We start from the raw sequence: 16,023 nt of genomic DNA, 5'->3' as shown, positions 1-16,023 counted from the left end.
CGACGGAGGCGTCTACAGCGGCCTCCGCGACGGCGGAGAGAACTCAGAGAAGATGCATCAGCTGTGCCGTGACATCCGCCACGATATCGGTCGACGCCGGAAGATTTCCTCGGCCCTGCCCTCCGCATTTTCCTCCACTCTCGGTCGCTCCGCCCACTCGGGAGTCGGGAGGCAGCAAACGGCACCGCGCCACGGTGAGTGCGAACTGTGCAATACCCTCCGGCGGCGAGGCGGGGGTCGAGGATGCGGTGGTGGATAGACACGGCGCGCTGCGCCAGCTTTCGGACCTTGCTCTGGCGGAACTGTTGCGGCGCCTAGAGAACCGGCTCCCTGGAATTGTCCGCCATCTCCCCGACGGCGGAATGAAGTACTTTGCGTGCATCCGTGCCGTCCGCCTCGAGCTCGCTCGCCGCCAGGCCCTGCCCTCCCGCAACCAGTCGGCCGCCGCCGAACCCGGAGCAGGTGGGGTGTCCAAGGTCCACATCGTCATAGGTATCCCCATGATCTCATCTCGGCTCCTCCCTCTGATAGTGATGGTTTAGCTAGCTAGCTCATCCTGTTGTTTGGTTTTGGCCTTTTGGGGGCAGCGACTAGGGCTGGACCAAAAGTTCGTAGCTCGCGAGCTTAATGAGCGCTCGATGGTTCGGCTCGTTAAGCTCGTAGCTCGCTTCTTACAGAGTCAATCATTGATTTTAGCTCATTAAGCTTAACGAGCTTAACGAGCGAGCTAACGAGTTCCACAAGTAGCTCATTAAGCTCGTTAGTAACAACACAACATATATTTTCATATTACTTGACAAACTTTTTGTAGCACCTCAGCCCATTTATTTAATCTACTCGACATATGAGGCAACATAGTACTTCATTTCTTCTTGTAGTCACAATATTTTATCTTGAAAATCATACCTATACATTCATCATGTATATCGTAACACATTATAATTTGTTAATGAGCGCTCGTGAGCGCTCACGAGCTTACCGAGCTTCAAACGAGCCGAGCCGAGCAGGGTTTTCTGCTCGTTAATCTTAACGAGCTTAACGAGCCGAGCCTTAACGAGCATGAGCTTAACGAGTACGAGCTTAACGAGCCGAGCTGCTCGTTAGTCCAGCCCTAGCAGCGATGCAGGCAGAGATGCTCCCACTCGTCCACCGGTTCCAGCTCCTCGAGGTGCCCGCCTGCGAATCCATGTTAGTCCTCCTAGCCGCCCTTCTGTTCGATGATACCCAGTGAATTGCAACGTTTTTTTGGTGATGATTTTGTTGTGGGTTGGAACTTTTTGGGTGTGCACGGTGACATATGTTGCCACCATTGATGATGCAATATACTCCTCCGTTCCTAAATATAAGTCTTTTTAGACATTTTAAATGGACTACAACATACGGATGTATGTAGACATATTTTAGAGTGTAGATTCACTCATTTTGCTTCGTATGTAGTCACTTGTTTGAATCTCTAGAAAGATTTATATTTTGGAACGGAGGGAGTATAAAAAGGGTTAATTTGATAAATGCCACTTGAATTCTGGCAATTCCTGAAATGCCATTGTAATTTTCAAACTTTGAAAATGACATTTCCAGTGGCATTTTTCAAAGTCTGCAGTGGCGTTTTTCAAAGTTTGTAAAATTTGCAGTGGTATTTTCTTTGGAAATTGCAGTGGCATTTCTCAGAATCGCCAGAATTCGAGTGGCATTTATCCAATTAACCCTAAAAAATTTAGTGGCATCCAGTCTTCATTTGAGAGTTCAGTTCGATATGACAATCTGAATCAATCAGGCCGATAGTTAATGAACAGAGTTATTCTTAGGGCCACATTCTTCAATCTGCAATAGGCTGAACCTGTTCTCCTCAGCATGCTTTGATTATGACTCTGAATTCGAATCCTTTTGAAACACGCACCCGGCAGATTTCCAAAAGGTGCTCCATGGGCGAGATACTGTGGCAACTACAAAGGCCTCCACATTGACCTTGTATGGCCTGGAAAAGATCCCGCTCTCGGTAAGTCATACTCCCTCCATTCCACAATGTAGTGCCTATAGATTTTTGTAAAAGTCAAACTTTGCCAACTTTGACCAAGTGTATACAGAAAACTATCTACATCTACAATATCAAACATGTACATTCTAAAAATATAACTCGCGGTGTATCCAGTGATATGCATTTAGTATTCTAGATGTACCTACTTTTCTCTATAGATATGGTCAAAGTTTGAAATGTTTGACTTTTGCAAAAATCTATAGGCACTACATTATGGAACGGAGGGAGTACCTCCCAAGGAAGTATATCAGAGTAGTTCAGTTTGAATTGCCAATTTCTCTGAAGCACAGGTGCGATTTTGTTCTGAGATAACTCCCCGTGACTAAATTCATTTCTTACTTCTTTCAGGAGTTGACAGTGTTGGTACATTATCAGCAGCTCTTGTGACATACGCTTCTATACAATTCTTGAAGCCAGACCTTATTATCAATGCCGGTACTGCTAGTTGCTTCAAGGTAGTATTCGACAATATTAAATGTTTGATGCTACGAACAGTCTGTGTACAGTCTGTGTACAGAGTTTTTCTGATCTTTGCAGTATTGTGTTTTAGGCCAAAGGAGCAGGCATGGGAGATGTCTTCTTGGCATCAGACGTTGTGTTCCACGATAGAAGAGTACCGATCCCTGTGAGTATTATCTAAGATTTCTAGTCTATGTGTTGTACTAGCAATCTCTACCTTAAATATTTCAGAACAGGCCGAGGCCTGGATGTCAGAGACAAATTACATGAGTTTAGTTTGGAGCAATGACCGCACCAAAGATGCAACAGAACAACCAAATTCAAAACGTAGTCTATGTGTTAGGCGGCAATGTCTATGTATTCTTGAGTAGCGCCCATGCTTATACAGTAGTATTACGTCGATCCTTGGATTTTCTTAATAGTTAGCTCATACGTGTGGACATCAACACTTAACATTTAACTTGTTTTACCAAATGAATTATACAATTCAATCCATTATTCTCAATGCTTATAGAGTTGCAGCCTGCATTACTCGCTTGTGCTTATCGTCAGTTAGATCATTCTTTTGTTCGTATATTATTTATACATTGTTTGTCTTCTGTTCTTTGTTCAAACTTGACTGATATTAATATATGCTCTTCATTTTTATCTAGGTCTTAGGCCTGTATGGAAATGGAGCCCGGAAGACATTTCTGACCCCAAATATGTTGAAGGAACTCAATTTGAAGGTAAGCCATAGGGTTTCCTAATTGCGGCCGAACTGCTGGAATAATATCAATTTTATAGGGTGTGCTTGAAGCCTTAAAGATATTTGCATACGATGCTATTTCCTTTTACCCAGTTCCATTCGTTAAATGAGCTTGCACCTCCTTTGTTTCAGGTTGGGAAGCTTTCAACCGGCGATTCTCGAGATATGTCTCCGCACGATGTGTTAGAAATACTGAGTAATGGTGCTACATTAAAGGATATGGAGGTTTGTTTACTTTTACTCAATCATTCTATTTACGGTGAAAGCAAAATAATATGCAAATGGAGATCTGTGACCCTAGACTCATCTCCTGGGATTCTGGAAGAATACATCATGTACTGTAGCCTGTAGGACTGATTGCGGATAGCTGCTTTTAGAAAAGCTGTTGTTCACTAGTGCATTTTAGTTCCTTTGTTCGTCTGTACTTGACTCTTAGTTCAATAGACCAACAGTAAGACTTGTTTGTGTACATTTGTATTCGGTGTGGACGGTAGCAGGCAACTCTGTTCCTGTGTACCCACTACTTCATTGCTTTCTTTTTACATGCTAAGAAATAAGAAATAAGAATATAGTCTTGTATTTTGTAGACCTCAAGCTGTTTCTTTTTTCTGTTTGTCTACCAGGGAGCGGCGGTGGCACATGTTGCTGATATGTTTTCAACACCTGCAATCTTTGTCAAAGCTGTGACTGAAATTGTCGATGGAGAGAAGCCAAGGGCTGAGGAGTTTCTTCAAAACTTGACTGCTGCTACGAAGGCCCTGGACCAAGCTGTGGCCGAAGTGGTCAATTTCATCAGTGGCAAATGCTAATCTGATCTTTGATCTCCTTTTTGGTGGCAAGATCAAAGATGGACGGGGCTTAAGCGTGTTCACCAAATCCATGTGACCCTGCTTCAGTGCACTACTCTGCATATGTTATATGTCGTCTGCTTAAACGTGTTTACGAGATCCATGTGACTCTTACTGCATTTTTTGTGTACACAATTTCTGGCAAGTACATGCAGGCACTGTACCTCGGCACAATCTCCCATGCCAAACTCCTCTCGCATGACCGCCATCGCTCCGACGGTCGGGTCGATGCCGCACGGCGGGCAACGGGATGCGGCCTAATAGCAGGCGCTTGGACCAGACGTGGAAGGCTGAACAGAGGATAGTGGCGCAAGTTGGGATACGATGTCCCTCAAATCAGACGCAGTGACTCTAATCAAACACAATAATGCAAAAATGTATGCACCCCTTCTCCTCCATTGCCTCCTCCCGGTCGGCTTCCCCTCGCCACTGAAGGATCCAGTGTAGCATACTGAACTTGTCGACGTTTATTTCACATAAGAGAAGCTATCATGTACCACTGAAGTTTGTACCATATACTCCAATTACTCTGTTCTTGGAGTATATCATACATTAGTTAATTTTGAGACAACAAAGCTACATGTCGGTCCTTGGAGCTCCAGTTACTCTGTTCCTTATTGCAGTGCAAAATATAGCGACAATATCGAATTCAAAACAACCCACTGCACATGTCGATCGGCATACACGGATTAACAATCATTTATTGTTGGGGGTAATAAACTACGTACTATATGCGCTATGAACTTAAGAAAACAATGGTCGACAGGATGTGCGTGCGCGCGTGCGCGCGCGCGCGTGCGCGCGCGCGCGCGTGTGTGTGTTTGGGGCGTTGGCTCTAGCTACTTGGTGTGATGGATCCTGAACATTTCAAGCAGGGCCTCCCTGTTGCCCGCAGTGGCCTCGTACGCCTCGATGAGCTCAGTCCCTGTGAAGTCCCTATACTTAGGACGATAGCTGGTCTTTCCATTCACCATCACCGGCGCCGGACCAATCCTGCAGCCCATATTTGGCCTGATAAGCGTTGCCACCGACATCCTCGCCTTGGCCGAGTTGGTCACCACCCGGTGCTCCACGCTTGTAAGCACCCCGTTGGTCACCATCTACACAAGAACATATATAATTAGCTACCATGTACTCTCTTCTTCTATAGGATAGATGCGATGTGTGATGCGACCTCACCTCCAGCTGAAGCCCAAAGTTGACAACAAACGCGTTGCGCATGGGTTGGACACCGATCCAGCGCCCCTTGTGCTTCACCTGTAAACCACTGACATCGCCCTGTGACAGGACCGTGAGGATGTAGCGGTCTGAATGCGGCCGGATGCCCAACGTGAGGCTTGGTTCAGGGCATCGCGGGTAGTAGTTCACGTTCATCATCGTCTCCCCGCCGGTGAGCTCGCCCTCGAAGAATTGACTGTCCAAGCCGAGCCCCTCCGCGATGAGTCGCAGGAGCCTTTGTGCCAGCTCCTGCACTGCCACGGCGTACTTGGCAAGACGCTCCCTGCGTGGCGGGTTGCAACCCATGAACAATGCCGCTATAGCTACGTGTGAGAGTAAGAGGAATCAACACGAATGTACTCCTACCGAAATGTTTCTGGCTGTGATGGCCAATGGTGCATCAGCTTGTCCACCGGGTAGCACCGGAGCTTGAGACAGTCGCGCCAGTAGCGGATGTCGTTGGTGTCAGTGTGGGACGTGACGGAGCCGGAGAAGACCCGGCAATGCTTGTTGTGCTCGTTGGAGTAGTGCTTGAGTTTTGCCTCCGCCGGCATCCTGAAGAACTCTGCCGCCGCTTCTCGGAAGCCCTGGATCACGTCTTCCCCCACACCGTGGTTCACCGCCTGCAACGCCCCATGCATGCAATGCAAGAACTGGTCAGGATTCAGGTGTGCAAATTACATGCATGGCAATGAAACGAAGCAAGGCAACGTGCCTGGAAGAAGCCAAACTCCTTGCCGGCTTTCATGATGTCGCCAATAACCTGTCGGCGGCCATCTCCAAGAGCTCCTTGGAGGTCGATGACGGGGAGAGCGACTGAGAGGTCGTCCCGTAACTCGTGGTTGCAAGGGCGTTCCTCCGGCGGCAAGACGTACTTGTCCGGCAGGGACTTCGGCGACGGGAAGTCGCAGATGAGCTTCATTGTCTCACTTTTCTTGTTGGCTTCGACTTCTGTACTGTATACTAGTACTTTTCTTCTGTGTGTATTGCACTACTCGATCACATGCACTTATACTAGTTTGAGAAGGCCTACCTACCGCAGGCATTTGTTTCCCCTTTTTGATTGAGAAGGCACTAGACTAGAGAAGGGGCCTTGTTCCTCTGCATCTCTTCTTTGACACGGAGAAAGAGGAAGAAATAAATAGTTATACATTCGGGTAATGTTATTCAATGAAAGTTCACTCGGACTGTGCGAGAGAATGGCAAAATTAACATTTTTCACGGCAATTATATTGTGCAGTGCATGACAATTTCTCGAAGCGAACACGGCAATTTTTACAGCAAGTCCTTATTTTTGTCGAAAATTGTGTGTGTTTCTAAAGAAATTGCCACCGTCCCATGCGTATTGTGAAAGAGTAAACGTGCATGTGTATCTGAATACGAGACACCTGCAACTACACTTTATTTTGATACAATTGCACTTATGTTTTTGTGGTTATTGTTTTAATTGTGTGATTGAATTTTATCGATGGGGCACAAATAATAGTGATTGAAACTACAAAAGGTTTCACTCAATCTTAGTTCAAAACGGCGACCTGGATCGAAGGGGGTACCTACTGTGGTATAGCTGTTCAGCTAACACTGTACTCACTTATAAATTATCTATTCTCCTTACGTAGCATGAATGTGATAGCCTTTCCCCCCGGCATTGTTACTCAGTCACGGCTGACGCGTCTCAGGGAGCGAGTGGCAACCTACTGCGTCACGTGGCTACCCCATACGGACAAGAAATGAAAGAGTAATGGTGCTCTAGATCGGCTCATTTCGGTCAAGATCATATGTGCCTTTGATAACGAGGAGCGCACATGCTGATTTTGGAATCTGGCGCTGCAGCCAGTGCATCAGTTCAGTAAATAAAACCTAGTGTTAGGCAACAAGCATATCATATGTCTGCAAGATGCAACCACTCTGACCATTATGCCTATGTATGCCCCCACTATGCCTATCCGGGGAATATACAGTGCCAAGTTGACAACCAGTAAATAAATCGGGCTATTCCAGACGAAGATCAACCACTCTGATCATATATATATATATGGGATAAGTATATTTTTCGTCCTCGAACTCTGGCGATAGTATAGGAATCGTCCCTCAACTCCGAAACCGCTAAAACCCAGTCCCTAAACTATTTAAACCGGTTACTTTTCGTCCCTCGCGGCACTTTAAGTGGTTTTGGTATGACCTGGACCCGGTTTTGACTAAAACTGTACACGTGGCTGGTTTTGACCGCCATGTCACTTAAGTGTCCTCGAATCTCTCTCTCTCCCGTGCATTCTCTCGATCCCATCTCGCAGACGAACCCTAAACCTAGCAGCGGCGGCGGCGGCGGCGAATCCCTCATGGGCTGCGGCGGCGGCGGTTGCGGCGGCCGGCGGTGAGGCGGAACTACGGCGGCGCGGCGGCGGGGCCTGTGAGGCGCGGCGGTGGCTGGCTGGCTGGGCACGGGAGCGATGGCAGCGGCGATTTAGGCGACGGCGGCCTTGACCCACGACAAGGAGCTCGATTGCCGGAGGTAATTTGTGCGTGCACTCATTGCAATCTTACATTCAGGTGCAAGGGCAGGCCTCACGTTGTGCTTGTCTCTTGTATGAACTAGGCCAGTCAAATGGATCCTGGAGACGTGCTATTCATCAGATTTCATTTTGAAGGCCAGTTTTTGAATGATGGGAAAACACTTGAATATAGTGGGGGAAAAGAGGCCATGTCATTTGTTTATCGCAAGAACTTCTGTTTTTTTGATCTGGTTCAGAGTTTTGGTATGCACTGCCAAACAAAGGATGACAAGATGTTTCATTGGTTATATCCTGGAAAAGAGATGGTTTGTGGTCTGAAAATGGTTGCTTTAGACATAGATTGCAAGCAGATTAGAGATTGTGTTGCTGTTGGAAGTATAGCTGAAATATATGTGGAGCTATATCCAAATTCTGAAAACGACGAACACGACAGGGATCCAGGCAGAGATGTTGAGCTTCTGATGGGTCCGAATGCTAGTAGTGAATCAGAGGGAGCTGCAGATCATTTTGTCGCATTGGCTACTTGTCCACCTGCGGACAATGATTGTGTTGCAATTAGTAACTCAAAAGAGCCTGAAGAGGAAAATTCAGATGCTGCAAATGAAAATTCAGAAGAAGATGAAGACGAGGATAGCAGCGAGAGTGATTACTGCCCTGATGATGACATCATTTCCGATGAAGATGAAGAGGCTGTCGAGATCAACAAGAAATATAAAGAGTATAAGGCAAAGATGAAGGCTGGACAACTAGAGCACCTTGATGATGCTATGCTGGATGGTGGGCCTGCAATAGGGTCATCAAATAAGGTGGGGGAGGAAAATGATGGAAATGGTACTGCATATGAAGATAGCTCTGATTTTATGATTCTTTCGATGAGATTGGCAGTGATGGTGAAGTAAAGACATTCAAGTCTAGATATAGAAGGTTCAAGGACAAAGGGGATGTACCAGAGTTTACTCTTGGTATGAAGTTTGATGGCAAGGAAGAATTTAGGCAAGCAATTATCAGATATGGTCTGCATCACAAGAAGCTTATCAGATTTCCCAAAAATGACAAGGCAAGAGTTAGGGCAAAGTGTGATTGGCCAACATGTCCTTGGGTATGTCTTTTGAGTAAAACCACTAGATCATGTAGTTGGCAGATCAGCTCTTTTCATGATGTTCATTTATGCCCAAAAAGGAAGGACAATAAGTTAGTTAACTCAACAAGAATTGCTGCCAAGTATGACAAGCTAATTAGATCTAATCCAATGTGGAAGATTTCAAGCTTGAAACAACACATTCAAGAAGATATGTTTGCCAATGTGACTATTGCTCAGGTGAAGAGAGCTAAGAAGATTGTGATGAAAAAGTGGCTGGATGCAAGGAAAGGTCAGTATAGCAGAATATTTGACTATCAGTTGGAGCTGTTAAGGAGTAACCCAGGTAGCACAGTAGTGGTTAAATTGGAACCAAATCAAGTGAAGCCTATCTTCCATAGGATATATATCTGCTTAGAGGCATGCAAAAAAGGGTTCATGGCTGGCTGTAGGAAGGTTATTGGATTTGATGGCTGCTTTTTCAAGGGAGCAACCAATGGAGAGCTTTTATGTGCAGTAGGGAGGGATGCCAACAACCAGATGTACCCTTTGGCTTGGGCAGTTGTTGAAAAAGAGAACAATGGTAGTTGGGACTGGTTTTGTTCTTTACTTTTCAGAGATGTGACTGTGCTAGATGGTGAAGGTTGGGTGATTATATCGGATCAACAGAAGGGTATCATCACCGCAGTTTCAAACTGGGCACCGAGGGCTGAACATAGGAATTGCGCCAGGCATATTTATGCCAACTGGAGGATGAAGTTCAAGAACAAGGAATGGCAGAAGCCATTCTGGGCTTGTGCAAAGGCTGCAAGTGTAAGCTTTTTCAACTATTGTAGAGCCAAGCTTGCTCAACTTACGGTCCTTGGATCTAGAGCAATGTTGAAAACTGATCCAAAGCATTGGTGTAGAGCATGGTTCAAATTAGGTAGCAATTGTGACTCTGTCGACAATAATATGTGCGAAAGTTTTAACAAGTGGATAGTAGAAGCTAGGTTTCTCCCAATTCTTTTCATGCTAGAGACAATTAGGAGAATGGTGATGGTTAGAATACAAGAGAACAGAGACAAGTGTGAGAAATGGGATGATCCTATATGTCCTAATATAAACAAGAAATTAAGCAAGGCCATCGATGTATCTGGTATATGTCATGCAGTTAGCAATGGAAATAACTGTTTTGAGGTGCAACATGGATCTCAAAGGTTTACAGTTGATCTCAATCAAATGACCTGTAGCTGTAGGTATTGGCAGTTATCTGGTATAGTTTGTGCTCATGCCGTCTCTGCAATCCATCAACACACCAATCAGTTACATGGTTATGTGGCTAGTTGTTACTCAGTGGAAGCATTCAAGAAAACCTATGCATATTGCCTGCAACCAGTTGAAGGACCCCAAGGTTGGCCAGAATCAGACAAGCCTAAACCACTAGCTCCTAGATATGTTAAGATGCCAGGAAGGCCTCGGAAAGAGAGAAAAAGAGAGGGTACTGAAAAACCAAAAGCTACCAAAGTTTCGAGGGTTGGAACTTTGATTAGATGCAGGAAATGCAAGTGCACTGGTCACAATAAAACTACATGTCCAGGAAATGCCGCTTCAAGTTCAAATGGAGCAGCTACTGTTGGACAAAATGCAGCTTCAGGAAATGCCGCTAGATCATTTACCAAGTCAAGAAGCAATGCAAAAGCCTCCAAGATGTCTAGTTCCCAGGTACAATACACATAACCATGCTGATGTTAAATCTTGTTAAATCTTGTAAATGATTTTTTTGCTGATGTTAAATCTTTCTTCCCTTGTCAGGCAAATGTGAAAACATCCCAACAAAGCACCAACCGTAAAAGAGCATCTACAACTGATGAGAACCTTGGTCCTGTGCAAAAGAGGGCAAATAAATCCCTAGGACTGCCTAAGCACAAGATGAAGGCTTCCTCCAATATTGCTGTAAAAAATGTGACAGTGAACGTGCAGTCTAGTTCATCATTTACAGTCAATGTTACATCTGGTGCTGCAAGTGCTCAAGTTGGAGGAAATAAAAGAGCAAAGAAAGTCCCAGCAAAACTACTGGACTAGTACTGTACTTGTACTGATGTTCCCTTGTGGTGCTGCAAGTGCTCAAGTCAGAATTCATGTTTGTGGTTGCTTGTAAGACTAATCAGTACTATCTCTCATTTGCTTTGTCAGACTTTGAGAATTCCCTTGTGGTTTGCTTGTAAGACTAATCAGTACTATGTTTGTGGTTATGTCAGACTGTTTTTCATGAAATCTGTTCTGAACTCTGTCCAAACTGGACAAACATGCGACTGAATATGTTGTCATGAAACTGTTCTGAACTCTGTTCAAACTGGACAAACATGCGACTGAATATGTTGTCATGAAATCTGTTCTGAACTCTGTCCAAACTGGACAAACATGCGACTTAAGTGACATGGCGGTCAAAACCAGCCACGTGTACAGTTTTAGTCAAAACCGGGTCCAGGTCATACCAAAACCACTTAAAGTGCCGCGAGGGACGAAAAGTAACCGGTTTAAATAGTTGAGGGACTGAGTTTTACCGGTTTCGAAGTTGAGGGACGATTCCTATACTATCGCCAGAGTTCGAGGACGAAAAATATGCTTATCCCTATATATATAGTGTCAAGTTGACAACCCAGTATTACCTTTCTCTGGGTTTATTGATCTCATTTGTATTTTATACCCAATTTTGACCATAAATTGACTAAGAGTTATATAAATTATATGTCATAAAAATTATATTGTTAGATTCATACTCAAAAGAGGTTTTCAATGATACTATTTTTGTAATATATACCTTATTTTTTCGAGTTAAATCAAAGGTCCGAATTTTACCAAAATAGAAAGAGACTAATAAACCCGAACGGAGATAGTAAATAATAGTCCAAGAATGGTCAGCAAAGAACCAGTAAATAATACAGTAAGTTGAGTACTACTAACATCGAGGAGATTGAGACCATCCTGTCGTGAACAACATCGAGGAATTTCTTCGAGTTTTGTTAGAGTTTGTGTCCGGCCGAGGAATATGAGACGGTGGCGGCTCCCTAAAGATGGAATAAGGTTATCCCCGCTTAGCCCCGTCCCGGTGGTGCGGTTAGCATCGTTGGTGTGCGTGTGGAGGTGTGTCTTCGGCGGATCTGTCCTTGGTGGATTTGCTCGGATCTGATTGTAGTTCATCTAAGTTCGTGTGTATTCAGGTTGGATCCTTCCGATCTACGCTACTCTTCAACGGAGGCGGTTGTTGTTCTGGTGCGCTAGTCCTATGGGCCTTAACACGACGACTTTCTGACTGTCTACTACAAAGAGTTTTGCCTAGCTCCGTCGAAGGAGGGGTGATGACGGCGACGCGCCTTCAGCTTGCTTCAGTGCTTGTAGTCATCGGTAGATGGTCTACGGATCTGGATGTAATTTTTATTATTTTCGGTGTTCATTGTAATATCATGATTGAAGATAAATAGATTGGAAGTTTTCCTGAAAAATTTGGTCTAGTATCTGACAAAAAAATACAGTATTTGTCTATCTCTTGTTCTTTGTGCGATCACCACTTATAGTTTTTAAATATCGTGAGTATATTTTTTTTAGGAAAGAACGTGAGTATGATAAACGTTGAGAACCAGAGATCAGTCGGATCTTGTTCGTGTTCAGCTGTAAGTGAAATACATATTTTAATTAGAACGGCCCATCCAGAACCCTCCTTGACCTCTCCGGCCCATGATAGGCACTAGAGTTGATAAAACAATGTTCGGTATGTATATAAAAAATGTAGAACACATATCGAATTTTTTGAAAATAAAACATAAGTTTTAATAAATGTGTATTTTTTGTAACAAAAGATCATAAATTTAAAAAGGTAAACATCTAATTAAAAATGTTCCTGGCATATACCCAAAATGTACAATGTGAATTAGAAAAATATTCAATTTTTATAATGTTAATCATGTTTTCAAAAAATAGTAAGTATGTATGAAAATTGTTCCTGATGTATAAGTAAAGTGTACAAATGTGTTTGAAAAATACAGACATTTGTTGAAGAAAAGCGGTGCAAACCAAAGAAGCGGAAGAAATAAACACCTCCGAAACAAACAAAAAACAGAAAATTCGAAAAAAAAGAACCTGAAAAGCTCTGAGGAAACAAATTGAAACCAAAGAAAAATGAAGAAAACTGATGAAAAAAATAAGAAAGAAACAAAAAAAATTAAAAAATAGAAAAGGAATGAAAAAACAAAGAGAAAAACCGAAAAAACAGCAAAATGGAAAAAAAGTAGAAAAACAACAAAAAAGATTAGAAAAAATAAAACAAGGAAGCCAGCGAAGAAATAAAAAGCAACAAAACACCAAAAAAAAAAGAACCCAACAATGAAACCCGAAGAAGAAACCCACACCAAAAAGCGGAGAAAACCATGAACGAAACAAGCGGACGAAGACTAGCAAACTCGAGAAAACAAAACGAACGAAAATAAACAGAAATGGGCCGGCCTAGTAGTACAGCGCGAGGACAAAGTTTAAGAGGAGACCGATGGAGCCAAATCACTAATTAATGGGTACCTTTCACAAAGGTCACTCTCATCTTCTCAAATTGTATTTGGAGTTTTTCTTTTCTTGTAGGTTCGTTTATTCAAAATATTTTATTTCTTAAATCTTGCATCCGAATCGTGAAAAGTTTACGCTCATGGATTTTTTGCATCTAGATCTTAGAAATTAGATCCTATGTTAATAGATTTTAACAAAAAATATCACGAAAAACAGATAAAAAATCCAAGATAGAAGCACAATTTAGCCCCATTTTTTTCTCTTTCGAGAGGCATTGTCCCTATGGCAAAAGCAAATATGTGTCTTCGCGCGAGGTAAATTCGTTCCTCTCGCAGAAGAAAAAAACCCGTGTTTTTTTCCCTTTTCCTTGAGGTACAACTGTGCCTCACGTAGAAACAATCTTATGCCTCTGTGACAAGCAAATCCATGGCTCTCGCGGAAAAAGAGGAAATGTATTTTTTTTTCTTTTTTAAGGCACAGTTCTACCTCTCGCGAATGAAAATATGTGCTTCCACAAAGGAGCAAATCAATGTCTCTGGCGGAAGAGAATTTTTTTTCTCTTTTGGAGAGGCAGAACTGTTGTCCACACACTGTTCTCCTATGCGCCAAGGGTGAAGTACGCGTTGAGTCAGTCGGGCATGGAGTTATGTTCAACCTTTCGACGTGTTCAACATTGATTGAGACGCGGCCTTGGCCTCTGTTTTTCTGCCTCTTTGTCATTCGTGCCTTGAGACGAACAAAGGGTTGTGTGTAGTTGTAATCATGATGGGTGTGTTGTGTCACTAGACATTGTATCAGTCATTTATAAATAAAAAAGATGTGTCTAGATCTGAGTCGACTGAAACTCTTAGTCAAGCGACACAACATGTAAAAAGGAATAAAGAAAAAAATAAACTTTTATGCACAGATCTTCACGTAAGCTCTCACAAATGTAACATCGACCGAGATGAAGTCTCGGTTGACTGAGATTTAGCAATCACGTTAAGAAAATTGTAAAGTGGCAAATCTGTCGAAATATATGTCACATTTATTACTGACCGACGACTCCGAAAGTCCAAGTCGTCTCCCGAGAATTTTCTTCGGGTGCCCACCACGACTGCGATGCAAATCCACTAATGTCTGCTTCACAAGCTACTGCTGCACGCTAAGCTTAGCGGTCAAGCTCTCTCGCATAGCCAGTTGATCCATCCATCCATCCATCAATTCCTCCATGGCCGCCACGGCAGCAAGCAACGCAGGCTCGTCGTCCCCGCGCACCAGCTTCGTCGCGGACTCCCTGGTCCTCCCCACGCGAAACGGCAGCCTCTTCGCCTCCGCCTTCGCGCTCGTCTACGCCCACACCTTCGTCTCCTTCTCCGTCGCCCTCCTCTACGCCCATCCTCTCGCCGCCGCCGTCCTCGTCCACGTCGGCGTGCTGGCCAGGGAGAACGACATCTACGACTTCTACCCGGCGGAAAGCGACGAGGAGATCCGGGGACACGCCAAGAAGCTCCTCCTCCTCTACCTAGCGTACCTCGCCAGCCAGCTCGCCACGCGGGTCGCCGTCGCGCTCGCCGCCTCAGCGACGTGCGCCGGCGACCGGCGTCCGCGCTCGCTGACCGAGCTCGTCGCCGCGGGGAGGACCCGCGCCACCTTGGCCACCGCCGCCCTCGTCGCCGTCCTCCAGTTCGCGTCGTCCGCGGCTGTCCTCGCCGCGTGCCTCGCGTCCTGGTGCTGGTGGAAGCGCGGTGCCGCTGCCCGGTCGGACACGGCCGCCGCCGTGGCGTCTTTCGTGTCAGGCTACGTGCTGTTCCTTCTCCTCCTCGTCCTCCTCTCGCACATCTTCCTCGCCGCGGTCTTCCAGGTGGCGATCGCCGCGTCGGCGGCAGATGAAGGTTACGGCGAAGGCGGAACGCGCGCTGCTCTCCGGCGGGCGTGGCGGCTCATGGCCGCGAGGGCGATGAGGAAGGAGGCCGCCGTGATGGTGCTCGTGGCGAGCCTCCTGCCGGTTGCCATCTACCCGGCGTACGCGTTCGCCGTGTACTGTTTGCAGAGCGGCGTCTTCGGTGTCTTCCATGGATATCTTCTCCCGTCCGCCGGCGTGCAGCTCTACTCCACTGTGGCCGCCGCGGTGTTCTATCACCGGTGCACGGAGCATCATTATTATGAATCTGTCATGCCACTCGCGATGAAACAAGCTAGGTAGCTAAATCCTTTATGATCTGAACATGTATGACACCCACTAGCAAATATATGCTCGTGCGTTGCAACGGGAGACAAAAATAATACACCCTAGCCAAATAAGCATGGCTTAATACCATAAAATATGAGCATCCTCTGTTTTAACATGGTGGCCCACCGTGTTGCCATTTATCTTTCTTCCCACCCTCATCGATGATGTCTGCAATGTCCACATGATCACAATGCATTCGACATGGTAAACCCCAAGAATATGAGCTTCCCACTGCACGCTGCACTTGTCAATGTGCCGCGTAAGGGAATGTTTAAAACTGTAAAAACAAATTCATCGAGCACGAACTACTACCAACGCCTAGACATATAAAGACTTTTCAAAAACTAATCAAATCCAAGGCATAGAAGACTTCATG

The 16,023-nt window shown here is 45.0% G+C and overlaps 3 protein-coding genes across 3 annotated transcripts; 2 read left to right on the top strand and 1 right to left on the bottom strand.

Moving 5' to 3' along the window:
* The first annotated feature begins 1,120 nt into the window (after positions 1–1,120).
* On the top strand, positions 1,121–4,051 carry LOC119282035 (5'-methylthioadenosine nucleosidase-like). Its single transcript, XM_037562400.1, has 7 exons — positions 1,121–1,188; positions 1,905–1,996; positions 2,384–2,490; positions 2,586–2,660; positions 3,148–3,222; positions 3,375–3,467; positions 3,866–4,051. The coding sequence occupies exons 1-7, from the start codon at positions 1,121–1,123 to the stop codon at positions 4,049–4,051; spliced, it is 696 nt and encodes a 231-aa protein (XP_037418297.1).
* A 540-nt stretch (positions 4,052–4,591) lies between these two features.
* Positions 4,592–6,272, bottom strand: LOC119278276 (2'-deoxymugineic-acid 2'-dioxygenase-like). The gene is made up of 4 exons (XM_037559639.1): positions 6,024–6,272; positions 5,675–5,931; positions 5,270–5,591; positions 4,592–5,190 (listed from the first exon to the last, which is right to left on the bottom strand). Exons 1-4 carry the CDS (start codon positions 6,228–6,230, stop codon positions 4,930–4,932), a joined length of 1,047 nt encoding a protein of 348 aa, XP_037415536.1. The 5' UTR covers positions 6,231–6,272; the 3' UTR covers positions 4,592–4,929.
* An 8,183-nt stretch (positions 6,273–14,455) lies between these two features.
* LOC119278277 lies at positions 14,456–15,783 on the top strand. The gene has a single exon (XM_037559640.1). The coding sequence runs from the start codon at positions 14,646–14,648 to the stop codon at positions 15,618–15,620; it is 975 nt and encodes a 324-aa protein (XP_037415537.1). The 5' UTR covers positions 14,456–14,645; the 3' UTR covers positions 15,621–15,783.
* The last annotated feature ends 240 nt before the right edge of the window (positions 15,784–16,023 follow it).

This window comes from Triticum dicoccoides, chromosome 3B (genome assembly GCF_002162155.2).
Source record: "Triticum dicoccoides isolate Atlit2015 ecotype Zavitan chromosome 3B, WEW_v2.0, whole genome shotgun sequence".
NCBI classification, from domain to species: domain Eukaryota; kingdom Viridiplantae; phylum Streptophyta; class Magnoliopsida; order Poales; family Poaceae; genus Triticum; species Triticum dicoccoides.
Note: the sequence above shows the minus strand (reverse complement) of the source record. Positions and strands in the feature narration are given on the sequence as shown.

Excerpts from the sequence above, each read along its gene's own strand:
- LOC119282035 (XM_037562400.1), top strand. The coding sequence starts at position 1,121 with ATGCAGGCAGAGATGCTCCCACTCGTCCACCGGTTCCAGCTCCTCGAG. Across the intron at positions 1,997-2,383 it reads TGGAAAAGATCCCGCTCTCG|GAGTTGACAGTGTTGGTACA; the intron begins GTAAGTCATACT and ends TACTTCTTTCAG. Across the intron at positions 2,491-2,585 it reads GTACTGCTAGTTGCTTCAAG|GCCAAAGGAGCAGGCATGGG; the intron begins GTAGTATTCGAC and ends ATTGTGTTTTAG.
- LOC119278276 (XM_037559639.1), bottom strand. The coding sequence starts at position 6,230 with ATGAAGCTCATCTGCGACTTCCCGTCGCCGAAGTCCCTGCCGGACAAG. Across the intron at positions 5,592-5,674 it reads TCACAGCCAGAAACATTTCG|GGAGCGTCTTGCCAAGTACG; the intron begins GTAGGAGTACAT and ends CCCGCCACGCAG. Across the intron at positions 5,191-5,269 it reads ACTTTGGGCTTCAGCTGGAG|ATGGTGACCAACGGGGTGCT; the intron begins GTGAGGTCGCAT and ends GTTCTTGTGTAG.
- LOC119278277 (XM_037559640.1), top strand. The coding sequence starts at position 14,646 with ATGGCCGCCACGGCAGCAAGCAACGCAGGCTCGTCGTCCCCGCGCACC.